Source organism: Dunckerocampus dactyliophorus, chromosome 8 (genome assembly GCF_027744805.1).
Source record: "Dunckerocampus dactyliophorus isolate RoL2022-P2 chromosome 8, RoL_Ddac_1.1, whole genome shotgun sequence".
NCBI lineage: Eukaryota > Metazoa > Chordata > Actinopteri > Syngnathiformes > Syngnathidae > Dunckerocampus > Dunckerocampus dactyliophorus.
In genome coordinates, this window is record NC_072826.1 from 31,285,984 (window position 1) to 31,310,765 (window position 24,782).

The 24,782-nt window shown below is 42.3% G+C and overlaps 1 protein-coding gene across 1 annotated transcript in view; it reads right to left on the bottom strand.

The window, feature by feature from the left end:
* Nucleotides 1-6,789: 6,789 nt before the first annotated feature.
* Nucleotides 6,790-24,782, bottom strand: part of LOC129186426 (caM kinase-like vesicle-associated protein) — a 50,599-nt gene continuing 32,606 nt past the window's right edge. The window contains exons 2-11 of the mRNA XM_054784695.1: nt 20,189-20,296; nt 19,949-20,080; nt 17,845-17,919; nt 17,498-17,636; nt 12,594-12,714; nt 12,448-12,523; nt 12,167-12,303; nt 11,933-12,011; nt 11,769-11,856; nt 6,790-11,154 (exon numbers count right to left, since the gene is read on the bottom strand). Coding sequence (XP_054640670.1) covers nt 10,834-11,154; nt 11,769-11,856; nt 11,933-12,011; nt 12,167-12,303; nt 12,448-12,523; nt 12,594-12,714; nt 17,498-17,636; nt 17,845-17,919; nt 19,949-20,080; nt 20,189-20,283 — 1,263 coding nt within the window. The 5' untranslated portion in view covers nt 20,284-20,296 and the 3' untranslated portion in view covers nt 6,790-10,833. The remainder of the gene's footprint in view (nt 11,155-11,768; nt 11,857-11,932; nt 12,012-12,166; nt 12,304-12,447; nt 12,524-12,593; nt 12,715-17,497; nt 17,637-17,844; nt 17,920-19,948; nt 20,081-20,188; nt 20,297-24,782) is intronic.

The window sequence follows — 24,782 nt, forward strand, 5'->3', positions numbered from 1 at the left end:
AACACTATGATACAAATATGACAGTGTGGATTTGTCAGAGGCCACAGCAGAGCACAGCCTTCATATTGTGGCTCCAGCCATCAAGTCCATGCGGCTTTTATTCTCTCTTACTGGCTTGTAGTATCTTATCCGTGACCAGCAGCAGAACGGACATAAAGAGTTTGGCAGTTGTGAAGACAAGACAGCAACTTTTGAGGTCAGCCTCCATCAGCCTGGCTCTTATCTGTGTCATCATCATCAGACGCACAAAACCACAACATGTCAGATCCCGGAATGCTGAAACTGAGCCACAAAGACTCAGTTTACTCATGTAATTGTGGCTCACGATCTACGCGGTGACATGTCACATGACACAATGCCCAGAGTCATCTTTTACGCGATGCCTCAGGCAGTGGCGAGATGCAGAGGCATTCTGAGGGTAATGCACTTCCAGGACATCTCATGTGTTGCTAAAGCACAAACACTTAAGTAGTTTAGTCTGGCGAGTGACGGTGTCCGATACGGCAAACGTTGGCATTGTTACCATGTGAACACAGGGCCAGGAGCGCCGATAGTGATACCGATACAGACACTTTTTACTTGGACATTCTTCAAAATCATTGAATGGTTGTGTGATTTCTGCCTTTACTTTGTTCCTTGCTATTACAACCAAGATCAAACAAAAAGAGTTGTGATGTACCACGTGTTCTTATTTCCAACTCCTGTGGTGACTAATTTGTGAGACTTGGCTGAATCTCATTTCTGTCTTTGTGCTTTTGCGTGTCGTTTCGCTCTGTGTGAGCAGACTCTTTTTCAGCACGTTGCTGCAGTCTCTGCATCCTCGGGTCCTGCCCATGATAGACTGTTACACTTTGTATCGACACAAGGTAACAATGTCAACAAAATATTAGAACTATTCCCTTTTTTGACATCCATCTTCTTCCGCTTATCCGAGATCAGGTTGCGGGGGCAGCAGCCTAAACAGGGAAGCCCAGACTTTACTCTCCCCAGCTACTTTGTCCACCTCCTCCGGCAGATCCCAAGGCATTCCCAGGCCAGTTGAGAGACATAGTCTCTCCATTGTGGCCTGGGTCTTCCCCAAGGCCTCCTACCAGTTGGACATTCCCTGAACACCTCCCCAGGGCGGCGTCCGGAAGGCATCTTGAGCCACCTCATCTGGTGGTTTCTCCCAGATGACAGAGCTTCTCACCTTATCTCTAAGGGAGAGCCCAGCCACCCTACGGAGAAAACTCATTTCAGCCGCTTGTACCCGCCATCTTGTCCTTTCGGTCACTACCCAAAGCTCATGACCATAGGTGAGGGTAGGAACGTAGATGGACTGGTAAAGTGAGAGCTTTGCCTTTCGGCTCAGCTCCCTCTTCACCACAACGGACCAATAAAAGTAAAACAGAATCGGTGACAAAGGGCAAAGGGCAGTCCTGGCCCTTTCTTACATAGATAGATAGATACAGTAGATAGATAGATAGATAGATAGATAGATAGATAGATAGATAGATAGATAGATAGATAGATAGATAGATAGATGCAATTTCAGCAAAATAAAGTCAATAGTACAAAATTACAAAACACAAACAAAAAATACTGTTGGCTCTCTTTCAAATCCTTTGTTTTTTTTGCCCCCAAAGCCTTCCTGTGCCCAAGAATGTACTCCCTGGGTTTGTAAACAAAATATACACAACAACATTTGTGAAAGTAAACAGACTATAACTGGCATGGATAATATTGACATTTGGATCAATCCGCCTACCTCTGCTTTTGAGAGGCAGGCACTGGACATGCCAAGATACTAATTCTGTACCCTTGTTTTGACTGCGTACTATTGTCAAGTTCTTGTGTAATTTCACCTCCCTGAACTTGACAGAGAATGGTCGTAGAGGACGCTTTAGCAACTCGACCCCAGTATGTTTTCCTGTGTTTACTTCATACATCATCTATTTACAGGAGCTTGCCAGGTTAGGTCGTTAATCTTAAATCAAAGAGCAAGTTGCAACTTAAACATTGTTCAATGCTTAGCAAATAACATTTCCATCTAACAGTGCACGCTGTGTTTGCGCCAGCAATAGTCGTTACACATCTGTTAGGTTTCCACTAACTGTAGTAATTCTAAATGCTATTCAACAGTTAACATCATATTTTCAAGTAGCTCAATTTTATTGTTGGTAGTAGTTGGTAGTAGTTGAGTACAGTACAGTAGTAGTTGAACAAAGTGTTTGTTGTTGTCTGGCTTCTTCACTAACTCTGTGGAAGTGTAGAACTGTTTTACTTCCAGTTGCGCTTCTGGCTTGATCAAAGTTGTGTTTTTTTTTCCCCCAAGGACAGAAAGGTGCTTTAAACTATTTCACAAGCTCCAAATTCACAAGTCAATTGGATTTGACTTACTGTAAATCCATATTTACACAATGAAAAGAAATGAACAGCAGTCAGCGTACAGCCGTCAAGTAACGTTAGCTTATTTGATCATATACATTCCATAATGTGGCGTACATAAAGTGATGCTATAGCTCCACGACTTTACCTTTTACCCGTTTCTCCTCTTCTTCTTTCCTCTTCTTAGAAGACTGTGCACCTGATGGCTTTGACTTTCCCTCTTCCATGATTTGTTGAAACAAATTAACGGCACTTTAATCATCATCTCCCACCGTCCCCCAACTAGCATTCAAGGCTAAACCAACCTCTCAATTCCCTCCTTTTTATTTCATATTTCTGTGGTGAAAAAATCATGTTTGAGACTCTTGGTCTTCGATATAATTCACATAGTATTCATAATTAAACGTGTTTTATTTTTAAGCAGTTACTGTTGTAATTTACCTTTTTTTGTACCTTGTTATTAACCTGCGGCCCCCTCGCTACTTCTTTGGTTTGATCCACATCACGTGGTGGACGTTTGAGCAGATTGAGTATCCCGCCTGTAGAGGGCGCCCATCTGCCACACATAAGCATGACATGACTGATATAGTAAATACATGTAGGATTGCCCATGTGGCCCATAGCTACAACCGCCACTGCTTCCAAACTTGAGTTTGGAAAGGCAAATTTGTTGTTAGAACTCTTGTGCTGGATCTCATAATAATTTAAAGGAATACGTTATTCCGAGAAGGTAACGTTATTGACACAATTTTTGTTTTCAAAAAGCAACTGGCTTTTGACATCCTCTATTACTGTAATAGCTGCAAAACACGTAGTTGGCCAGCAGATGGCAGCCTACATTAAATATTGTACTTTATTGCAATTAAGACGGAAGACAGATCGAACGTCCTATTCTGTAATTACGTCACAAAAAGTACACGCTATGCTCTACTTATATCACCAACATCACAATTCTTCTTAGCTGGCATTTCATACCCACTTACTTGTTTATTGAAAGATGGCGTTTCCGTCCCGTACCTGACTTCATTCATGATTCATTCATTTATCATGATTTATTTATTCATTATGCAATCTTTTTTTTATTCACTTATCTTCAATCTCTGATTTATTTATTTTAATTTTTTTAATTACTTTTTTAAATGTATAAACGTTTTTAATGTATTCATTTATTTTACTTTTTTCAACACTTTTTGTTATTTTATCACTGCATGAGCAATCTGGCTATTGTTACATTATTCCTTTGTATCCCTATTAAATGATGGTAACGGGGGAATATTTTAAGCACAATTACTTTAAACAAATATTTATGATAAAATTCCAAGAAATGGTCATGATCGTTCCAAACCCAAGTAAGTACAGTCGGCACTCGCCACTTCGCAGTTCGAATTTCACGGCTTCACTCTTTTGCAGTTTTTCTAAAATAAATAAATTAATAAATGACCAATTTCGTAGTTGACAAATATTATTAGTTTTAGAAAACAAAATGCATATTAAAGCTTTTCAAGCATAAAAATCGTCGTCCATTGTTTATCGCGGTTAATTGGTTCCACACCCGACCATGACAAGTGAATGTCCAAAGGTGGATTCAATATTAATAAAATGAATACATTTGTGGTTATGGCATAGAAAACCTGCTTATGATCTTGTTAACATGTTTTTCAACATTATTAGAGCCCTCTAGACATGAAATAACACCCCTATAGTCACCTTTACACTCCTATTACCCAATATAATACATATAATCAGGAAAAAAAGACATATTGGAACTAAATAACATAACAGACTCAAATGTTATTTAGTTCCTTGTTTTTTTCTGGACAGCGTACTTCCTGCGGTGGCTATTGTCTATCAATGCATAGTAGTGGCGGCTTTAAATGGTCTTTACACTGGTATTACCAAATAAAGTAGACAAAATAAGAGTAAAAAAGCCATTTCAGATGTAAATAAAATTCCTGCTCAAGCAGTGTCACGGTAAATGTGTTCCCTAGGGCACCATAGTGGCGGGCGGACAGATGTGTGGAGCACAGGAGGTGGCGTCGGCAGTTCAGAGTTGAGTTTTAGCATGTCGAGGGTTATGGCCCCAACAGTAGCCGTCTTATTATTATATTATTACGTTATTATTGTTGTTCCTGTTGTGATAAATGCCTGTTCTGACAATCACCTCAACTTTCTGTCTCACCAAACAATTACTGACTCCTAGTGGCCAATGTAGAACATTACATTAACAATTACAACGCTTATATTATTATGTTTGTATTTCAGCTCATTTACTTAGATCATTTAGCCATTTTTATGCTTTAAAATACTTAATTTAGGCAAAGAATAAGTACAATTTGCTTAAATGATATGTAGTATTCTTCACTGGTCACTAGGTGTCAGTAACGTTACATTGATGAGGCAATAGCCACCGCAGGAAGTGCGCTGTCCAGAAAACAACAAGGAACTCTCCCAATTCTCACTTGTGAGTCGAAGTTTTATTAACAGTGGTGTGAAAAAGTGTTTGCCCCTTCCTGATTTCCTTTTTTTGTGCATGTTTGTCACACTTAAATGTTTCAGATCATCAAACAAATGTAAATATTAGAATGACAACACTAAATACAGTTTTTAAATGAACCTTTTTATTATTAAAAAAGCTACATGTCCCTGTGTGAAAAAGTGATGGCCCCCTAAAGCTAATAAGTGGTTGGCCCCCCTTAGCAGCAACAACTGCAATCAAGCGTTTGTGATAACTTGCAATGAGTCTCTTCCAGCGCTGGGGAGGAATTTTAGCAGAATTGTTGTCATTCAGCCACATTGGAGGCTTTTCCTTGTTAAGGTCATGCCACAGCATCTCAATAGGATTCAGGTCAGGACTTGGACTAGACCACTCCAAAGTCTTCATCCATTCAGAGGTGGACTTGCTGGTGTGTTTTGGATCATTGTCCTGCTGCAGAACCCAAGTTGCTTTCAGCTTGAGGTCACCAACATTCTCCTTCAGCACAATTCATGCTTCCATTGATCACAGCAAGTCTTCCAGGTCCTGAAGACCATCACACTACCACCACCATGTTTTACTGTTGCTATGATGTTCTTTTTCTGAAATGCCAGATGTAATGGGACACACACCTTCCAGAAAGTTCCACTTTTGAGTATTTTCCCAAAGGTCTTGGGGATCATCAAGATGTTTTCCAGCGAAACTGAGACGAGCCGTAATGTTGTTTTTGTTCAGCAGTGGTTTTGGTCTTGGAACTCTGCCATGCAGGCCATTTTTGCCCAGTGTCTTTCTTATGGTGGAGTCATGAACACTGACCTTAACTGAGGCGAGTGAGGCCTGCAGTTCTTTGGATGTTGTTGTGGGGTCTTTTGTGAGCTCTCGGATTAGTCGTCGCTGCTCTCTTGTGGTCATTTTGGTTCCTGGGAAGGTTCACCACTGTTCCATGTTTTGGCCATTTGTGGAGAATGGCTCTCACTGTGGTTTGCTGGAGTCCCAAAGCTTTAGAAATGACTTTATGACCTTTTTCACTTGAACCCATATGTGATAAACCGTAGTTAAGTTTTGTGTTTTACAAACCCAAACAAACCCCTTCTTCACAGGAATTCACTTATCACGGTGGGGTCAGTTACCCGCGCTAAACGAGGAATTACTGTATCGGCAAACTGTACTGCACACTTACATGATATTATCACTGCACTGAAAGACACTTCACAACAAGGAAACAAGAAAGGAATAAACAGATGAAAGACATTTTATTACCACCAAAGTCATCAACTCAGTCAAGGAGAACATTACAGAGGCCACAAATGCAAGGAAGGACCAACAGGTGACCACTGGTCCAGGCAAACGTTACATCTACAAACACTTTGGTGCGTGTGTGGCAAACGACCAGACATGGAATACTACAGTGAGAAGTGTATTGGGGTGAAGGCGTTGCTTTAAACAATACTGACATGAAACCACCAAGTCACATAAATATTCTAAATATTCTTAAAAACCTCTAAATGCAGACACTTTGAGAACTACCACTACCTGCAGAATTGGTTTTAGGATTAACTTGAACACAAATAAAGAGTGAACATGTTTAAATACAAATCTCTGCAATAAAAAATTGTTCCGGTTTATGTAAAATACATATTTGAATATTTGGACAGCCTATGTGATGTGCACATACGGTTTTAAATGACACTTTAGCTGCCTCAGCTAAGAAAAACAACAACAATAATAATAAGTAGGGATGTCCGATAATATCGGCCTGGTATTGACATAAAAATGTAATATCGGTCAATACTGGTATCGGGATATTTAGCTATAATGAAAGCCAAAAGACATAATGCTATATATAGGCCTACGGGCTCCCATATTCGTGGGTGGCTAGTAGCAAGCTAGCTTTCTCCTTCCAGCCATCCATTTTCTGTCGCCTATCCTAACTAGTAAGAATGTTAGGATTCCCAAAAGTAAGCGACGGTAGAATCTGACACTGTGTGTGGGACGTCTGTGAAAATGCTGCTTTTTCATACGCTATCGGGTGTATTTTCATTGGTATACATCTTCGTTAGGTAGAGTACTTCTTCCTCTTCAATTTCGCATCGGATTTATACTGCTGGACCACCTCTAGCCATACGAGCGCTTTGAAAGTTGGTGGATTGGAGCTTCAAGACTGCAGATGAAATTTCAGTCAAATCTGATGCTGCGAAATATGTTCATTTTGGCCCAGAATTACTGTGTTCGTGCAATTTGCAGCGTGGCGTGGAAACCAATACAGCGAGCTGCTGCACAGTGGCGGAGCTACTCTCCGGCCACCCCACCGGCCTTCTAGACATTCCAAGTGTCAACTTATTGCCACCCCTACGGGAGTAATGGTCTCACCTTGGCCACCCCAATGAAACATTTCTGGCTCCGCCACTGCTGCTGCGCTAAGAGTCCTAGGCCGACATGAAAATGACGACACTTTGATTTTCTTCCCTGGACTTTGTGATGATCAACAAAATGTTGACTTTTAAAACCAATGTCAGATGTTGCTGAGAAGCTAGTTGCTGATGCTGGATCCATTAGCTGCACAACAGGTACTGGATGTGTTCATTTCACGACAGGAGATGTGTGATGTCACACATAACGCTATCGGAAATTGAGAGTTGGACAAAATCGGTTATCGGCAAAAAAGCCAATATCGGACACCCCTCATAATTAGAGTTTATTTTCTAGCTCTTATCGCGTTCACAGGGTCAAGTGGGGACTCACAGGCATGACAACACACATCGACGTGTGCACATAAATACATTTTGGCAGAGCCTTCCAACTGACAAGAACACGGACAATCGGAAGGACGCCAAGAATCACAGTTTCTGCAGCCTGATAAATATTGCTCGATTTCCTTTAGAACGCCTACTGTGGCTCATTATTAACGCTCAAGGAGGGGTACTTGTACTGTTCTGAGCATCTAAACAAGTGAGTACCGCGTGACTAAAACATGTTAAAAGGAGCTGTAAAACAAAGGAACACAGATTTAAAACAAACGTTAGGAGGAAATGTCAAACATAAAAACGTAAAAGCTTTTTTTACCACAATAAACCAAAACGATGCGTGTCTTCCCATGAAACCCGCATGAGGTCGATGAATGCACGTGTTGTTCAAAGTCAGCACTAAATATTAAGATGGACGGCAGTAAAACAACTTGTAATCATGAAGTCTAGCGTGGTGTTTTTTCCAAAAAGAAAAGCTACAAATGAATTCAGATGCCAGATGCATAGAACTGCCATGTGATGAAGACGGGCACAGAGTACAACAGCGCATGATGTGCAGCAGTGGTTCTCAGCTGGCTTGGCTGTGGGACCCACCGTCATATCTTAATTGCGTCTGTAACGTGGGTGGAAGAGTAACTACCTCGAGGTTCCCAGCATGCCTTGCGGGTTGTAGATGTTGATGGTTTTGCATGTATAGTAGTGTGTAAGCATTATTTTCACACCATAGTCCGTGTGGTGCAGCTTTGGTGTGTGCACCTCTTCTGTTGACCTGTTGACCACCGTGAGTTAGTCTGTGTTGATGACCTCCAGTCCGAGCACATCCTCACAGCAAGATGAAGATGCCTCTGACCATTTCCTGTGCAATATACAATAATCCCTCATTTAACGTGGTTAATTGGTCCTAAATTGGACACAAACACAAACACCCATATACTCACCTTTGCACTTGTATTACCCAAAATAGTAGACAGAATAGAGAGAGTAAATGATCCATTTAAACATGAACAAGACAAGTTAAAGTTAAGTGTCTTATGTTTGTATTTTAGTCCATTTGGTCATTTACATGCTTGAAAGTGCTTACTTTAGGAAATAATACGTATAATTTGCCTCAATAAGCTTGTATCTTGACTCATAATAGACCATTTGCATCCAGCATGAAGCAGCATGATTTATTTGTTTTGATTTTTCAAACGTGATAATTCAAAATTGGAACTCCAAAGTGGGGAGGGACAACTGTACTAACAAACGTTGCTGGTCGTCTTCTTTGCAAGTTGCACTTCAGAGGGTTGTAGCCACCTTAAAGGGAAAGGAAAACTGCACTTTTTTGGGAATGTTGCCCATCATCCACAATCCCTACGTGAGACATGAACACAACGCACCAACAACGCTCCATTTACATCATGTGACCTGCATATTAAGCACGCTACAGCGACGTTGTTATCATCGTTATTAACATTGTTACGCTTAAGAAGTGCTTTACTGGCGTAGTGACCACATCAGCTAGCTACGCTTTAGCGCACACTCGCTCACAATGCCTCGGGCCACGAGTGAAAGGTAACGCTACATACTGGAGCCGCCGCCACTGCTCCTGTGTTTTTGTTTTGGAGTTTGGGGAAGTTAACGCCAGGTGTAGCGTTCCTTTCTATGTTGCTGTTTGATGCGCCCAGGAAGGAAGTTCCGCTCATGCTTAAAATGACCAAAGTAGGGCAAAATACTGCTTGTTGCAACATGGATAGAACACCATAAAACCTTGTTGGAGGTTTCTGGAGGTGCTTTAATGGCGGCCTTTATCGGCGTGTCCCAATACGTGCATTAATCAGCTGCCTCTTTTTACCGTTTTTTGTCTACCTTCAGAAGGCACAGAAAAGACACAGACGTGTGTTCCTGTCTCACAAGGATTGTGGATGATGGGCAACATTCCAAAAAAGTGCAGTTCCTTTAAGGTGTATGAACAGACGACACCCCGCTGCTTTACAAAAAATCCCCTTCAGAATAAAAGCGCTGTCAGGATCCCCCCAGATCCCTCCATCCCCTCCTCCCCTTGTCTATCTTTCAATCCCTTTGTGGCAGCACCCTGTTGTATAACACCTTTGATGGCTTAGACGTGGAATCATCCTTGACGGCCTCCCTTAAAGGACCACCGAGAGGAGGAGACATCGTTAACGACCGTGGAGCGGGAGCACCGGCTCTCTCCAATGTTCAAGTAAGACTGCTTCTCCTGTTTTTGCCACTCCTTTTCACCACCTGTTTTTCCGTGCACTTTTGCATTTGGATTCATCTTCTTCCCTGCCAGCCGTCCTTGCCCTGTCCTACGAGGGTTCTCCCTTCCCCCATTCATGAACTCTGAGCATCATCTCAACTCACTCTAAGGTGTCTGCATTGTGGAGTTCAGCCCACCACCCCGAAACGCATCCGGGACAAGCGCAAGATTATTCCCAAATGACTTTTTGTGCTCAGGCAAGGACCCGCGGCCCACCAGTTGAGAACCACTGATGTGTAGGATGCAACTTGTGTAAAAAGAACACAGTAGCAGTAGTAGTGCGTCTTTATCAACCAAGCGGTTGTGTGAATGCAAAACGAACAGCCGACAGTGAGAATGCATGCTCTTTTAGCTACTTCTACAAACTTCTTATGTACAGAATCTTTATATACACAAACCTTCCTGAGCAGCAAGTAAGCAAAGGACCGGATGTTTTTTGATTTTTGTGTGCTTATTGTGTACGAGGTGGCCCAAAAACTCACCGGTGGCTGCCTTTTGCGATGCGCAGTAGCAGAGAAAACTGTGGAAATGACAGGCAAACTTCCCTTGTTCAGAATTCTCTCCAGCGGGGAGGGAGACCAGGGAGGTACATGAAGTGAACATTTTCAAGTCTAAACTTTCCTTCTGATTTTAAGAACAAAAACTGTCAGAGAGAAGTTTCCCAAGTCGGCTCATTAAAAAGGAATCAGTGTTTTCTTTCTGCTTGGTTTATCTCGTAAAGACGCATCACAAAAGAGTCTTTAGCTGTAAGCCAAGGCTTGCGCGTGTAGGATGTTTTCTATAGCCTGACCTATAATACATGTGGTCAACTAGTAAAAGAAGATGCAGTTTGTTTCAAAAGAATGCAATGTTGAGCACTGAGGAAAGGTAGCACGTAGCCTCCATGAGATGATGCTAATGCTGCAAGAGAGAGAGAAGCAGAGTCAGTGTCACCATGCTAGCAGCTAATGTACAGTGTGCACGATTGGGCAGGTAAGGGCAAGGGGGATCTAGCCCTGCTCATCTCCGGCCTCAACGCCTGCACGGAGCGAAGCCACAGTATCTCCATTGCACCGTGATGTGGGTTCTGCTTCCTGTGGCGCTGGGTTCCGCTGTTGTGGCTCTGCAGTGACGGCTGCCTCCTCGTCCAAAGCCTCTGGAAGTGTTTTATGTATCTCCGGGACCACTTCCTGTGGTGTGGTGGTAGCAGGTGAAGGTGTGGAAGGGTCTGCAGCATCTTGGGGAGCTGCAGGGTCCACTGTGGTGGCCTTTGTGCTACTGTGCTCGGTCGCCCTCAGCCTCTTCATGATGGTGGTGACCCGCACAGCTTTCTGTAGAAGAAAGTAGAATTCTCATTGGGAAGATTTACAGTAACCTTGCAAGGTCTGTATGTTACCCAATGATGTTTCTCAGGGACTTTATCGTTAATGAAGGAGTCTAAGGCTAGTCAACCACTCTGATTCAGGGATTCCATTACTCATGCTCAGCCCAGAAGGGTTCACAGTCTTCACCTCGTCCATATCTTCTATGACCAGGGTCATGGGTGAGCTGGAACTTATGCCAACTGACGTTTGGCGACAGGCAGGGCATTCAGTCGATCACAACTCTACTGATCAGGTTGGAAATGGACTTTCACTTGTATGGCGCTTTTCTACCTTCAAGGTAGTTGTTAGCACATTTAGCTACTGATGATGCAGCATCGCTGGGGGTTCAGTATCTTGCCCACGGATACTTGGACGTGATCATGGCAGGACCTGCAACCTTCAGGTTGGGAGACTACTGTTCTTCCAACCTGAGGTTGCCTTGGAAGACGTTTCGCCCACCAAAACATTCTGTGAAAATGTGGCTACAGTTGACTCAAAAGTCATATCTTATGTCAATATTCAAGCATTGTGCTGTCAAAGTTTGGAAGAATGAGCCTGCCGAAGAGGATCCCCGGACATACCTTCCATTTGGCTCGAGCAAAGTTCTTTTCTATTTGTGCACATACATTTTCCTTGATGTTTTTATCTGAAGCTGCGCCGCCAGAGATCCTGTTTCATAAAGAACACAAGTGTCAGTCGCGATTCTCTGGCAACGTTTACACACAATATGAGTCATGTGGTCTACCATTCATGGTTGATAGCCTCCTGGGCTGTCAGTCTCTGGTCCTGATCCACTTCCATCAGACGCGCAACCAAACTCTTAGCTGTCAGAGGGAAATGGTACATCACAAACCTCAACAAAGGGATGTATTCTCCCAGTGGATGTGGCAATGCTGGAAGATTTTGCTTTTATAGAAAAATAAACCCAGTATTTTGAAGTGCCCACATGACACGGTCATTATTGGTCTTCACTGCGTACCTGAATCGGAGATTTCATCCCAGTATGGAGAGTCAAACTCATAATCCCCCGCAAGGATCTTTCGGAACAGGTTCTTGTCGTGATTTTCATAATCATCTTCATCGCTCTCATCATAGAAAGGAGGGTTGCCTGACAGCCTGGAGTTGCAAAAAGCAAAAAATATCAGTTGAAATACGCCTTTGCTATCCTGTTCAGGGTCACCGTCTGCTGTCCTACTGCAATATGTGAAAGTTATTTCAGTTCAATCACCAGATGGTAAAATAATGAATGTTTGAACTCACAATATGTACATAATGACGCCAGTTGCCCAGCAGTCCACAGGCCGACCATATCGATGTCTGCCAACCACCTCTGGAGCTGCGGGGGAACACAGAAACCACATTACGTCCAAATGTTCCAATCTGTGTACCATTTTATTTGAGCTCACCCAGGTACTCTGGCGTCCCACAGGGGTCTTTGATTAATCCATTCTCCAGCTTGGCAAGATGGAAGTCACTGATGACTATTTTAGAGTGCTTCAGGCGGTTGTAGTAAACCAAGTTCTCCAACTATGGCAAATGGAATGAAATGTCATAATCGTGTTTGACGTTAGTACAGTGGAACTTTGCTTTTCCTAATTCATCTGCTCCAAAAGGTTAGACAGAAACCGCAACCTACAAGAACCGAACACATTTTTTTCCATTAGAAAGAATGTGTTAATATATCATTTAATAATAATAAATAGCAATAATATATACTTCCTATATAGAAATGAATGTACAGTAAAGCCTCTTCGATTGCCTCCCACGTTTGTGCGGACGAATGATGTCATTTTCACACCCACGCCCCCTCGAGCGGCCCTTTTCATGCGGGAAATTCCCGCTCCGCACACCTCCGCATTTTTCCAACAGCGCTGACGGAGACACGCGGAAAAAAATGGCAGACGAAACAAGTTGTGTTTTAAGTCAGGTTGTTTGCTTTTAAATTTTGAAAAAAAACGTTGATTTTCAGTTGTTCTTGCTGTGTTTTTTTGTACTTGTACTTTTTGTACTTTTTTGACCGAGTCAAAGCAGCCCTGTGTTGTCTTCAGCCAAGCTCAGCAAGCCTTGTAAGCTCATCCTCCTGCCAAGTCCCTGTGGTGCTAAAGGACGAGTGGACCACCTTCTCTTCCTTCTCTGTCGCAGCAGCAAATAACTGCAACACGACTCCTCTTCTTCAAGAAGTAGACGCGCAAGGGTCGCCGTGTTGGAAGTCGAGTAAACGATGGCAAACTTCTTCCGCTCTAGTTTCGTACGGCGGTAGACGTGTGTTTTCGATGCACTGCCCCCTGCAGTGTAAGGTCACACGCGGACTCTCAAGCGGATTTCCGAGCGGCTCGTTTTTGCGTAAAGTATAACCCAGCCTTGATTCCTCCGAGTGATTAACTGCGATTCCTTTATCGCACTTAATTGTTCCACACCTGACCGTCATAAGTGAATTTTCACGAAGTTGCGCTTATGCACCACTTTATGCTTATGCTTGCTAATTTAGGCCATGAATACGTACAATTTGCTTAAATATGCATTTTTTTTTACTAATAATTCAACCACAAAACAGCAGAACAGCGATAGTGTGAGGGCGCAGTGTTCAAGCCGCGATGTAGCGAGGGACGACTGTACTGCTACAGTGCTAACCGTGGAGACGGCAAACATGGCCGTAGAATACCACAATGACATTGCACATTGTGTGGATTTCTCATGCATTCCATCATGCAGGTGGATAAACAGCAGGCAACAGTTGTGGTAGTTTACAGTTGAACTGACCCTTTGACAATCATCTGAAAAAGGCATTCAGATGGAAGTAAAACGTGCCATTATTGACCCATGTTACGCTCTCAAGTACGATTATAAAAACGCCAAAGGACCGATGCATCCGAGTCCCAAGCGGCGTGGATATAGGTCATGAGAAAAAACCCACATTGAATCGGATATTCTCATGTAGGAGTCGGCCTTTCATTTTCTATGCTGCTTTCCTCACTTTGAGGCAGACGTGCTAACCACTACCCCACGATGCTGTCTCACACCTGTGAAATGTCAACAGATATTGGATATGATATATGACAGGCATGATATATACTGTACAGTATATAAGACGTATCTCCAGCGTCATTGAAATGATGCATACACACACAGCAGCCAACACACCTGCGGTGAATCAAACAACACCAGCGATGACTCAAAACTACCACAAAAGCATTGCTAGCCCATTAAATGTGGTCTGAATATGATATGGCGTGTATAGATCTAAAGCAAGAAAATGTGGAGTGTATGTGACATGCATTTTAATTTATGGGGGGGTGTTAGCCCACATCAGCTAAACGATATGAAACATTTAATACAGAATGTGAGCACTGAAATGGAACTGGGCACTTTGACCTGTGATGTAAATCCAATCCAAAAAGGACAATTAGGATTTGACAATGCAGTCAAACTTCAGTTTTCGTACACCCCAATTTTCATACGGCTTTCGTTGAACATTTTTGCTGTACGCTGTAGTGGTTTTTGTACAGTATTGCACGTAACAAAATAGTCTGTTGTTTACTGTATTGTTCTCTGTGCTGGTGTGCCCCAAGGGAGTGTACTTGGTCCGTCACTCTTCCTGACGTGTACTGATGACCTAGCTTCACACTGGGAGAACGACCTCCACCTGTTTGCAGATGATTCAACTCTTCGTGTTGCCATTAAAAACCCAAAGCACAGAGACATATCTGCAGAAAGTCTGCAGCGACAATTGGATGCCTTTGAGGAATGAGCTTCTGAGTGGTGCATCACTTTCAATGCCAGCAAAACGGAGGAGATGATCATCAGCGGGAAAGAGCAGATCACCCTCCTCCCCGCTTCAGGAAAATGAAGTTGACACCAACAAAAAACATTACTCTCCTTGGGGTCGTCATTGCCAACACCCCAACATGGACTTCTTGTATCAAAGGACTTGTTAAGAAAACCGCTAGGAGATTATACATCCTGAGAGGTACTAAAAACCTCCTCCCTCTTTGAGCACCAATCACCATCTACAAGACATACTGTACATACGACCACTTATGGAGTAAGCTTCTCCTGTTTGGAGTGCAGCCTGTCTAATAGCGTAAGTGCGGTCACAGCAGAAAGCCCTCCGATGACTAAAAACCGAGGAACCACAAAGCAGGAATTCTTCCACTTGAACACAGGAGGAAAGTTGCATCCCTTTGCACTTTTACAGACACTTCTTCATGAAACCATCCATCGAAATAGCTCAATTCCTGCCTGATGACTCCGTCTTCTGCAAGTAGCCGCCCCTACGTAGTCAATATTCCCAAGTCTTTCTTCCTACATCCCAAGAACAGCCAGGTTGTGGAGCTCCCTCCCACCAACCGTGTCACCAGAGGTTCCTAACATCATCTTTTACAAGTCAGCAGTTAATGAATGCACAGTTCTTAAACGATAATATTCGTGAATGAAATACAAATCGGCTTTTTGTGTTGTGGCTATTCACCTGTATGTACTGTACTACACTTCAGGGCCTACAGTGCCATCTATTTGATGGCACCACCACGCCTTGAAACTGCTAATCAAAAAACAAAAATAAATGTTTATAGTTATTTAGCACCATCTAAAGTTGCGGGATGTCCGTATCAACAATAAGTTCATTTACAATTATTTCACATTGTTTTCTGCGTGTAAAACAGTAATTCTTCTTTTCAGTTCTAATCGAGATTTTTGGAACGAATTAATGACAAAAATGTTTCATACATATTATTTATTAGAATTGTCATATGAGGTACTTACGGTGACAACATATTTGCCGACTATTTTACCACATGATTACATTACCTTATCTTTTTCCTACGTATTCAACGGATACGGGGTAGGATTAAATACGCTTTGCTTCTTCCTACTACTTTTGAACATGTGGGGCTGTGAATTGTAAAATGCCATGTATTCCAGTGAAACTTGTATGCATGTTCAAATCAATGAAACCATTACCACAAGGTACCACTGTTTGGTACCAGTGGTACCACAAGCTAAGCCGACATGCCATGGCTGAATCTGAGTGAAAAAAAAGGTTTCCCTCTCATTCCGTGTGGAAGTGGTATTTTTTGGGCTTCTTTGTCCTTCTTACCCACTCAGTTTGAAACATTTTCTTCCGTTTAGAATAAGTAAATTGGAAAGGCTTATTAGTGAGCTCGGAAACTTGCTATGCTATCGCCGGCCGTCTCTTGTGTCCCTGCAGTGATCCCGTAGCCTGTTAGAGCATACAAAACCAACAAAGTGTTGTATGCTCTAACTACAAAAATATTGCATTTATATTTATTTATTATTTACATTTATTAACTCATTCAATTGCAGCCATTTTTCAAAAGACAACCCCTTCAGTAGCGGCCATTTTAGACGATGTTGATTGATTATTCAAGGCTCACAGAATATTGTGTTCTATGGCGATATAAACATGGAACCTACCGAAACAGCAGTAGAACAAGAAAAGGGAGAAAACCAGCTTTTTTTTAAAAGGATACATTTCAAGCATAACACAATTTTTTTGCTTTTGTGACATCCCGGGGTAGCATGTTAGCAGTTAGCATGTTTTAATCTGCGCTTGGACATCCCCGTGTGGAGTTTGCATGTTCTCCCCGTGTGTGTGTGGGTTTCTCCAGTTTCCTCCCACATTCCAAAAACATGCATGTTAGCTTCATTGGAGACTCTAAATGGTCCATAGGTATGAATGTGAGTGTTTGTCTGTATGTGCCCTGCCATTGGCTGGACACCAGTCCTGGGCGACCCCGCCTGTCACCCCAAGTCAACTGGGATAGGCTCCAGCATGCCCCTGCAACCTCAATGAGTATAACCGGCATGTAAAAAGAATGGACGGATGTGACAGCTCAATTAACTAAACAACTATACCACAACATAAACAACACAAAAAAGGCTTGTTTAACATCAAAATAAGAATTTACTTACAAATACAACAATTTTTACGTGTTAAAAATTTCCCAAAATGCGTAGCCTTCTGCTACACTCCTCCACGCTCTTCCGGAACTCCATTGGTGGGGAGTTGCGTCATCACCTCTTTTTGCCTCTCATGGAAAAAAAAACGTAAAAGACGCCTAAATATGTCTTTGGAATCGGGTGTTCGGGTTTATAAAAACGTATAAATTCCTCTTTGATATTGAAGAGTGGTACTGAGTTAACATTGACTCGTATTTCGCGGAAATTCATTTAAAGCGGTCGGGTCTGGACCCATTAACCGAGATAAACGAGGGATTACTGTAATGGGGACTTGATTCTTAGAAGTGTGAGTTTAATCTGAGAGGTTCTACATGATCATGTAGCATATTACCTTCAGGTTTCTGTGAACAATGTGCAAGGAGTGGAGGTAGGCGACAGCCTCCAACACCTGCCGCACCACATTGCTGGTATCCCGCTCGGAATAATAGCCTTGATCAAGGATCCAGTCAAACACTTCTCTGCCTGTTGCACTGTGGGAGAACAGGAAGTCCAATTTTATGTGGGGCACTTGGAGGTGGAGGTGTGATATCAACTTAGAACAAAAAAACTGGGTCATCTTCACATGCTTCCAGTACTGACTACTAAGAGAGGAAGGTCATTTAAGATGGTGACAATAAATCACACATTTGGGGGACAAAAATAATGCAGAGATCCTTTTGTTGCTCGTTATCAACTCACAGTTCAAGGAAGAGGAAGTATTCCTTTTTAGTCTCAAAGACATCCACCAGTTGGAGAATATTGGGATGCTTCACCCTGAAGAAACAACGACGTTCAATTCAAATGTGACATTTGTGTCATGCATTCATTTCAATTCCAAAATAACCAAACATGGATAACATTCTGTAGTAAAAGGTTATTAGTATGCAACGGTCGTAAAAATGCCTCTTTTGACACTCTAAAACAAAACAACAGAAAGGAATCAAACTAAACACCAAAAATAACCCAACAATTAATGTGGAGCACACAATGTAACTGCAGCACAAATACACACGCAAAACAATAGTTTACAGTGGTGTGAAAAAGTGATGTCCCCCTAAAGCTAATAAGTGGTTGGCCCCCCTTAGCAGCAACAACTGCAATCAAGCGTTTGTGATAACTTGCAATGAGTCTCTTCCAGCGCTGGGGAGGAATTTAGCACAATTGTTGTCATTCAGCCACATTGGAGGCTTTTCCTTGTTAAGGTCATGCCACAGCATCTCAATAGGATTCAGGTCAGGACTTGGACTAGACCACTCCAAAGTCTTCATCCATTCAGAGGTGGACTTGCTGGTGTGTTTTGGATCATTGTCCTGCTGCAGAACCCAAGTTGCTTTCAGCTTGAGGTCACCAACATTCTCCTTCAGCACAATTCATGCTTCCATTCATCACAGCAAGTCTTCCAGGTCCTGAAGACCATCACACTACCACCACCATGTTTTACTGTGGCTATGATGTTGTTCTTCTGAAATGCCAAATGTAATGGGACACACACCTTCCAGAAAGTTCCACTTTTGAGTATTTTCCCAAAGGTCTTGGGGATCATCAAGATGTTTTCTGGCAAAATTGAGACGAGCCTTAATGCTGTTTTTGTTCAGCAGTGGTTTGGTCTTGGAACTCTGCCATGCAGGCCATTTTTGCCCAGTGTCTTTCTTATGGTGGAGTCATGAACACTGACCTTAACTGAGGCGAGTGAGGCCTGCAGTTCTTTGGATGTTGTTGTGGGGTCTTTTGTGACCTCTCGGATGAGTCGTCGCTGCGCTCTTGGGGTCATTTTGGTTGGCTGGCCACTCCTGGGAAGGTTCACCACTGTTCCATGTTTTGGCCAATTGTGGATAATGGCTCTCATTGTGGTTGGCTGGAGTCCCAAAGCTTTAGAAATGGATTTATGACCTTTTTCATGACCTATGTCATGTAGGTTTGGATTTTTTTCTCCCTTAATAATAAAACATTTCATTTAAAAGCTGCATTTTGTGTTGAGTTGTGTTGTCATTGACTAATATTTAGATTTGTTTGATGATCTGAAACATTTAAATGTGACAAACATGCAAAAAATAAGAAATCAGGAATGGGGCAAACACTTTTTCACACCACTGTATATACGTTTTCACCCGCAAGGCATGCTGGGACAGACTGAGAACAGCCTGGAAAAGTCCAACTATGTAAAGTGAATGTCAAAGTAAGTGATTAGCAATGAGGGGATGTTACTATCTGCAGCACTGAAAGCAGAGCTGTCAGGAGCCTAATTGTGGTTTCCCCCACTGATTAACAATATTACATTAATTAGGACTTAAACGGGCGCCTCTTCTCCTCACTAATGGCATTTGCCAGCAATTATTCGTAGCCTCTGACAATAACAAGCTGTTTATTTCTTCCTCACTGATGATTAAAATATAAACAAGCATAACAAGCATCGCTTATCCGAGAATTGTGCATGGGCAAGTAAGACATGGAGTGAGAAATTCACTGGTGTTTAAGGCGCAAAAAATGTGTTTAGCAAGCATTTTGGAACTATCACTACTATACAATCACACTAACAGGTCATAAGAGCCGTTAGCAGTCAAACTATGTCATTCTGATTTGGGCTGGTTGTCCGTCAATCACAGGGGCCAACCCTCAACACTCGCATTCACGTGTAGTGGATGGGCAGTTCTATTCAGCAGAGCCACAGAAACAAGTCACTTCTTTTGTGGTGTTAGCCAACTACGCCCACGTAAAGCCAGTATTGGATGTAATGTAGTGTAAAATAGAAGCAGAGAAACTGCATGATTGAAAAACAGTGTTTAGGTTAAATAAAGGAACTCACATCTTCAAAATGAGGATTTCATTTTTTGCAGCTTTGCGGACCTTCCTTCCATCCTTTTTCAGGAACTTTTTGCATGTGTACATTCTCATCGTAGTTTTGTCCTTGGCTCTGAATATCTCACAGAACTCCTCCCTGGACAAACAAGCATTTCTGATCCGTATTCGTGTGGACATATCCTCAGTGTAGACAACTTGTAAAGCATTCTCAGAGATCATAGCAGGCGCTAGTTGTCGTACTCACGATTTAACGATTTGACCCATGTCATATTTGTCCGTCACGTCTGAAGGACTGTGGTAATCCTTCTTTTCCCCGATTGTTAGACAGCCAAATGGCATGGCCACTCCTGACCTGTGGTAAGACAGACAGAGGGAGCAAGAAAAAGGAGCGACATCACCATGAATTTCTGTCATTTCCTACATTACAGTGTCACAAAGGTCACAATATGACAGTAGGCGACTACTTGGCACAGCAGCGGCCCTGTTGTCAACTAGAAATAATCCTTTCACAAGACAAAGACTTTCTTGATTTCAAGAGTGTTTTTCACATTCTTTGCTCTTGCAACTATCTTTGGCTTCCTGATGGCTTTTTTTAAAGTACGAAGACCAAGACATGTTTTTGGCAACAATTTTCATCAGTGTGAATGAAAACCAAGATTCCTCTGTACATGGAAACACATTTTACTGAACAAGGCCGAGTCAGGATGAACACCGTAAATTCCGGCGTAAAAGGCGCTACTTTTTTCTTAAACTCTGAACCCTTGTACAGCGGTGCGTCTAATTTCTTCAGAACTACTAGTAATTGTTTAATTGACTGCCACCCGCAGTCAGTGAGGAAATGGTAGCTCTTTCATTGGCAGGAGCCAATCACAAGCAACCAATACACTCACCACACGCTTGTCAATCTATGGGAAATCGCAGGAGGTCATTATATATATTATATAACAGCATATATATACATAATATATATGTACATATATTATATTATACAACAGTAAAACAACAGTCTGACTCACGGTATCACATAACACAGCAACTTAACACTCAAAAGGTATACCTGACAAATTTACAAACATGTACCAATACAAGTTAAAAATGAAAAAAAACCTCTTTTTTTCCCACAATGCATTGCATCTAAGTAACACATTGAGGCGCTGCAATGACGTCAGCCCTACTCTGGGCTCCTCTGGCTTACTCTGGTGGACAGAGGTAGCATTCTCTGCTGCTTGTCCTTCAGTGAAATGCTTTGCACAGACAAAATGCATTATGGAAAAACTTTAAAAAAATAAAATCCATTTTAAACTCATATTGGTACATGTTTGTATATTTATTAGGTATACCTTTTGAGTGTTAAGTTGCTGTGTGATGAGCTTAGTGGGTTAGGGTTAGGAGAAGGGTTAGGGTTAGTAATGACCTCCAATTTCCAATGGGATGACAAGCTTGTGAGTTTTTTCATAGCTCATGATTGGCTCCTGTCAAATAAGAGCCGCCTGGTCTTCACACACTCGTGCGTGCCATTTAATAAACCGGTGCGGCTTATCTATGTACAAATCTGTTTTTTCCTCTAAATTTAACGGGTGCAGCTTGTATGCCAGAATTTACGGTATTTTTTTTTTTATTTCTGCCAAAAACTGGCCTGATGAAAACATTTGGATCAATTGAACTAAACACCTCACTAATGATTGCACTGATGGTGCATATCTATAATTGGAACAAAGCCATCCTGCGTATTGATTTGTGATGTATAAAAACCACAAAGAGCAGCCACTGAATTGCCAAGTGATCAAACAAAGCTGCTCTAAAATAAACGAGATAATGTTGATTTCATGAAATTCCCTCCACATCATGCTGGGATGTTCTCAAAACAGCGTATGCATCTTACAACAACAAATCTGGAAGGCTGCTTTAATGTAAAAGAGAGCGCTGCTAAAATCAGCGTGCGGCAACATTCCTCCAGAAGAGTGACGGGTGAAATATACGTGTTTCCTGATATCACACGACACCCATCCAAGCCGCCAGCCTGGATGATAGATGCCCACATGAAAATGAGCCAAGGCCGAGAGGAGTGACAAATAAAATGTGAAAGGAGGGCAATCTGTTCACTGCGGCTCAGCAAAATCACTTGTAATGTCGTTTAGAAGAACAAGGCTGAGCACGGACACGTGTGAGAGAAATGTGTTGTCTTTCTCGTCTTTGTTTGGTACTTAGTGTGAGTGGGTGACCTTCGCTCGCTCTGCGTCTCTTTTTTTGTCACTTTCACTACAGCGTCCATATAATAAATGCCTCGGCTCAGCAAATCTGTGCTCAAAAAGAAGGAAAAAGCACTTTGAAGGGACAGTGATTTAATTGGAAGCTATGCTTTGGACAGTTGATGCAAGGGAATAAAGAACATCAAACGTCAAGTCAAATCATTCAGTAGGACAACGCACAAGACCCACGTACCATTCAACACGTGTGAAAAAGCAGTTTCATTTTGATGCAACTTAGTCGTCTTTCCCCACTTTTGCGCAGCTTCTTTCGATCAGTTTTTCAAAAATATATGAATGAATAAATCTTGCTGTTCCATGGTTGAATACGGCCGATTATTAGCACAACATTAGCAAAACATGCATTTTCAGGCAAATGTTCTGTATTTTTTGCCTGACTGTAGCATTTTCAAGCATAAAAATGGCAAAATGAACTAAAATACAAATACAAGGCATTCAAAAGACGCATTCTAAGACGTTGATGGTATGTAGTATTCTACTCTGGTCACTAGGTGTCAGTAATGTTACTGTAATGCTCGCTGAGACACACAAAGACGAGACTTGATCGCAGAAAAAACAGGCTTTTATTGCAGGTGTAAATGATCTCACAACAGGCACAATAATCCTTAAAAGCAATAACAACTATCCCTAATAAAAGCACGGGCTGCTGTTTCAGCCATTACCCACGCAGAGCTGAAACTCAACTCTGAACCTTCGACGTCCCTTCCTGTCCACCCCTCACTCAGCTCTCCTGGGGAACACATTTAAAGTAACACACACGAGCATCTTGACTCTTATTACATTTACCATATTGGTAATACGAGTGCAGAGGTGATTATATATATGCTGTGTTATTTCATGTCTAGATAACGTTAAAAAACGTATTTAGAAGGTCGTAAAAAGGGTTTTCTACACTTTAACTACAAAAATGTTTGATTTATAAATAAGAAAACCTACTATTGCGGTTAGTTGTGGAACCAATTAACTGCATAAAGCGAGCGCATTTTCAGGACTATCAGTACATTTCCATAGTTTGGCAGGTCCTGCGACGTATAGTCAGTTGCAACTTATATGTATATGAACATGTAAATTAAAGTGGCTTGGTGGTTAGGTTGGGGTTTTTTCACCACCTAGTGGACAATTCATTGAGCTGCGCTTGTGATGCAGTTAGGCACACATTGAATGATACCATGGCCACCCCTGGCCGCCACTGTACAGCGGCATTTCCTGTGCGAACTCCCCGCACCATGACACAGCAGTCTGAGAACAGTGAAGGGGAACTATCGCTGTAGCTACGGCGCCAAATATCCGACGTCCAACGTGAAACTGAGTTCACCACGGTACACCACGGACATGTCTGCATGGTGGTGTTGCCTTTTCTTCTTCTTCTTCTTCAGGTGGCAGGGTCGAGTGACAACCAGCCTTGAGGCGCATTACCTCACCTACCGTGATGGAGTGTGGCTCAGAGTTACAAACGTGATACGGCAACCGGATTGGCCCGATCTCGTGGCGGAAGCCAATATTATCCCATCTTCAAAATACAGCGGATCAGCAGCTGATCCCGATCCTGAAGATCGGATTGGGACGCCCCTACTCTGGATCGATTTCTTCCTTGGGAAAATACGGTACACTCTGCTACTCTGGAAGCCTGCATCCATAAGAGGACTAAAAAGCAGGACAGTGAATGTGTGTGCAAGATATACGGCACTGTGAAACATTTTAAACGAAAAGAAAAAGGCTGCCTCCCATTCATTTTCTTATTTGCACTGACCAGTTTCAGCAGCATTTAAGCACCCCTTATCCATTCTATGGATGCACCATCAATACCTGCAGATGCCGGTGCTTCATTGCTCAGTTTGGGACTAGTGCTCCCTAGTGGGGCAGGAGAACATTTCAACTTTACGAGTGTCAGGATGGACTGGAATAAAGCTCTTTAGGCGAGCAAGCACAAGGTGCTTGTGTCTGGGTTAAACCTGACTGTAAGGTAAGTGCATCCCTGTGAGCCTGGTCAATACATTTAAACAATTAGGGAGATTGTCCCGCTGCTATGGTATGGTAATGAGCTACACCAACAATAAATATAGAATGACTGTTCAATAACATTGCTCGAACATGACTGATGGTCAAATAATACTGCAATAAAATTCATCAGCATCAGCAAGTTTTGGAACACATTCCTTGAAAGTACAGTTTTTAAATCCATCCTTTTCTCCCGCCTCCTTCTCACCCTCCTTCTGGCTCAGCAACTCACTGAAGTGCTGACTGGAAGCCATCGCTGATTTACTGAAGTGAAGTTAAACAGTGCTGAGCCTCAGCATTTACAAACTATAATTTACACAAACCTCCACCTACAAGCCTTGATGAAAAGCCTTTCCTTTTATTCGTGCGTCCAAAGGCAACACAAACACAACATTTTACCAGCAAAAGGTCAGAGTAAATGTTGTGCCAAAGCAATGCTGACATTTTGCCTGAGTTACTTTTTTTGCAAGTGTTGTATTTGGCTTGACTTTTTAACATTAGACACAACATTACGGATCAGTAAACTTCAACGGCACCACAAATTCCAAATCCAACCATCCGTTTTCGATACCG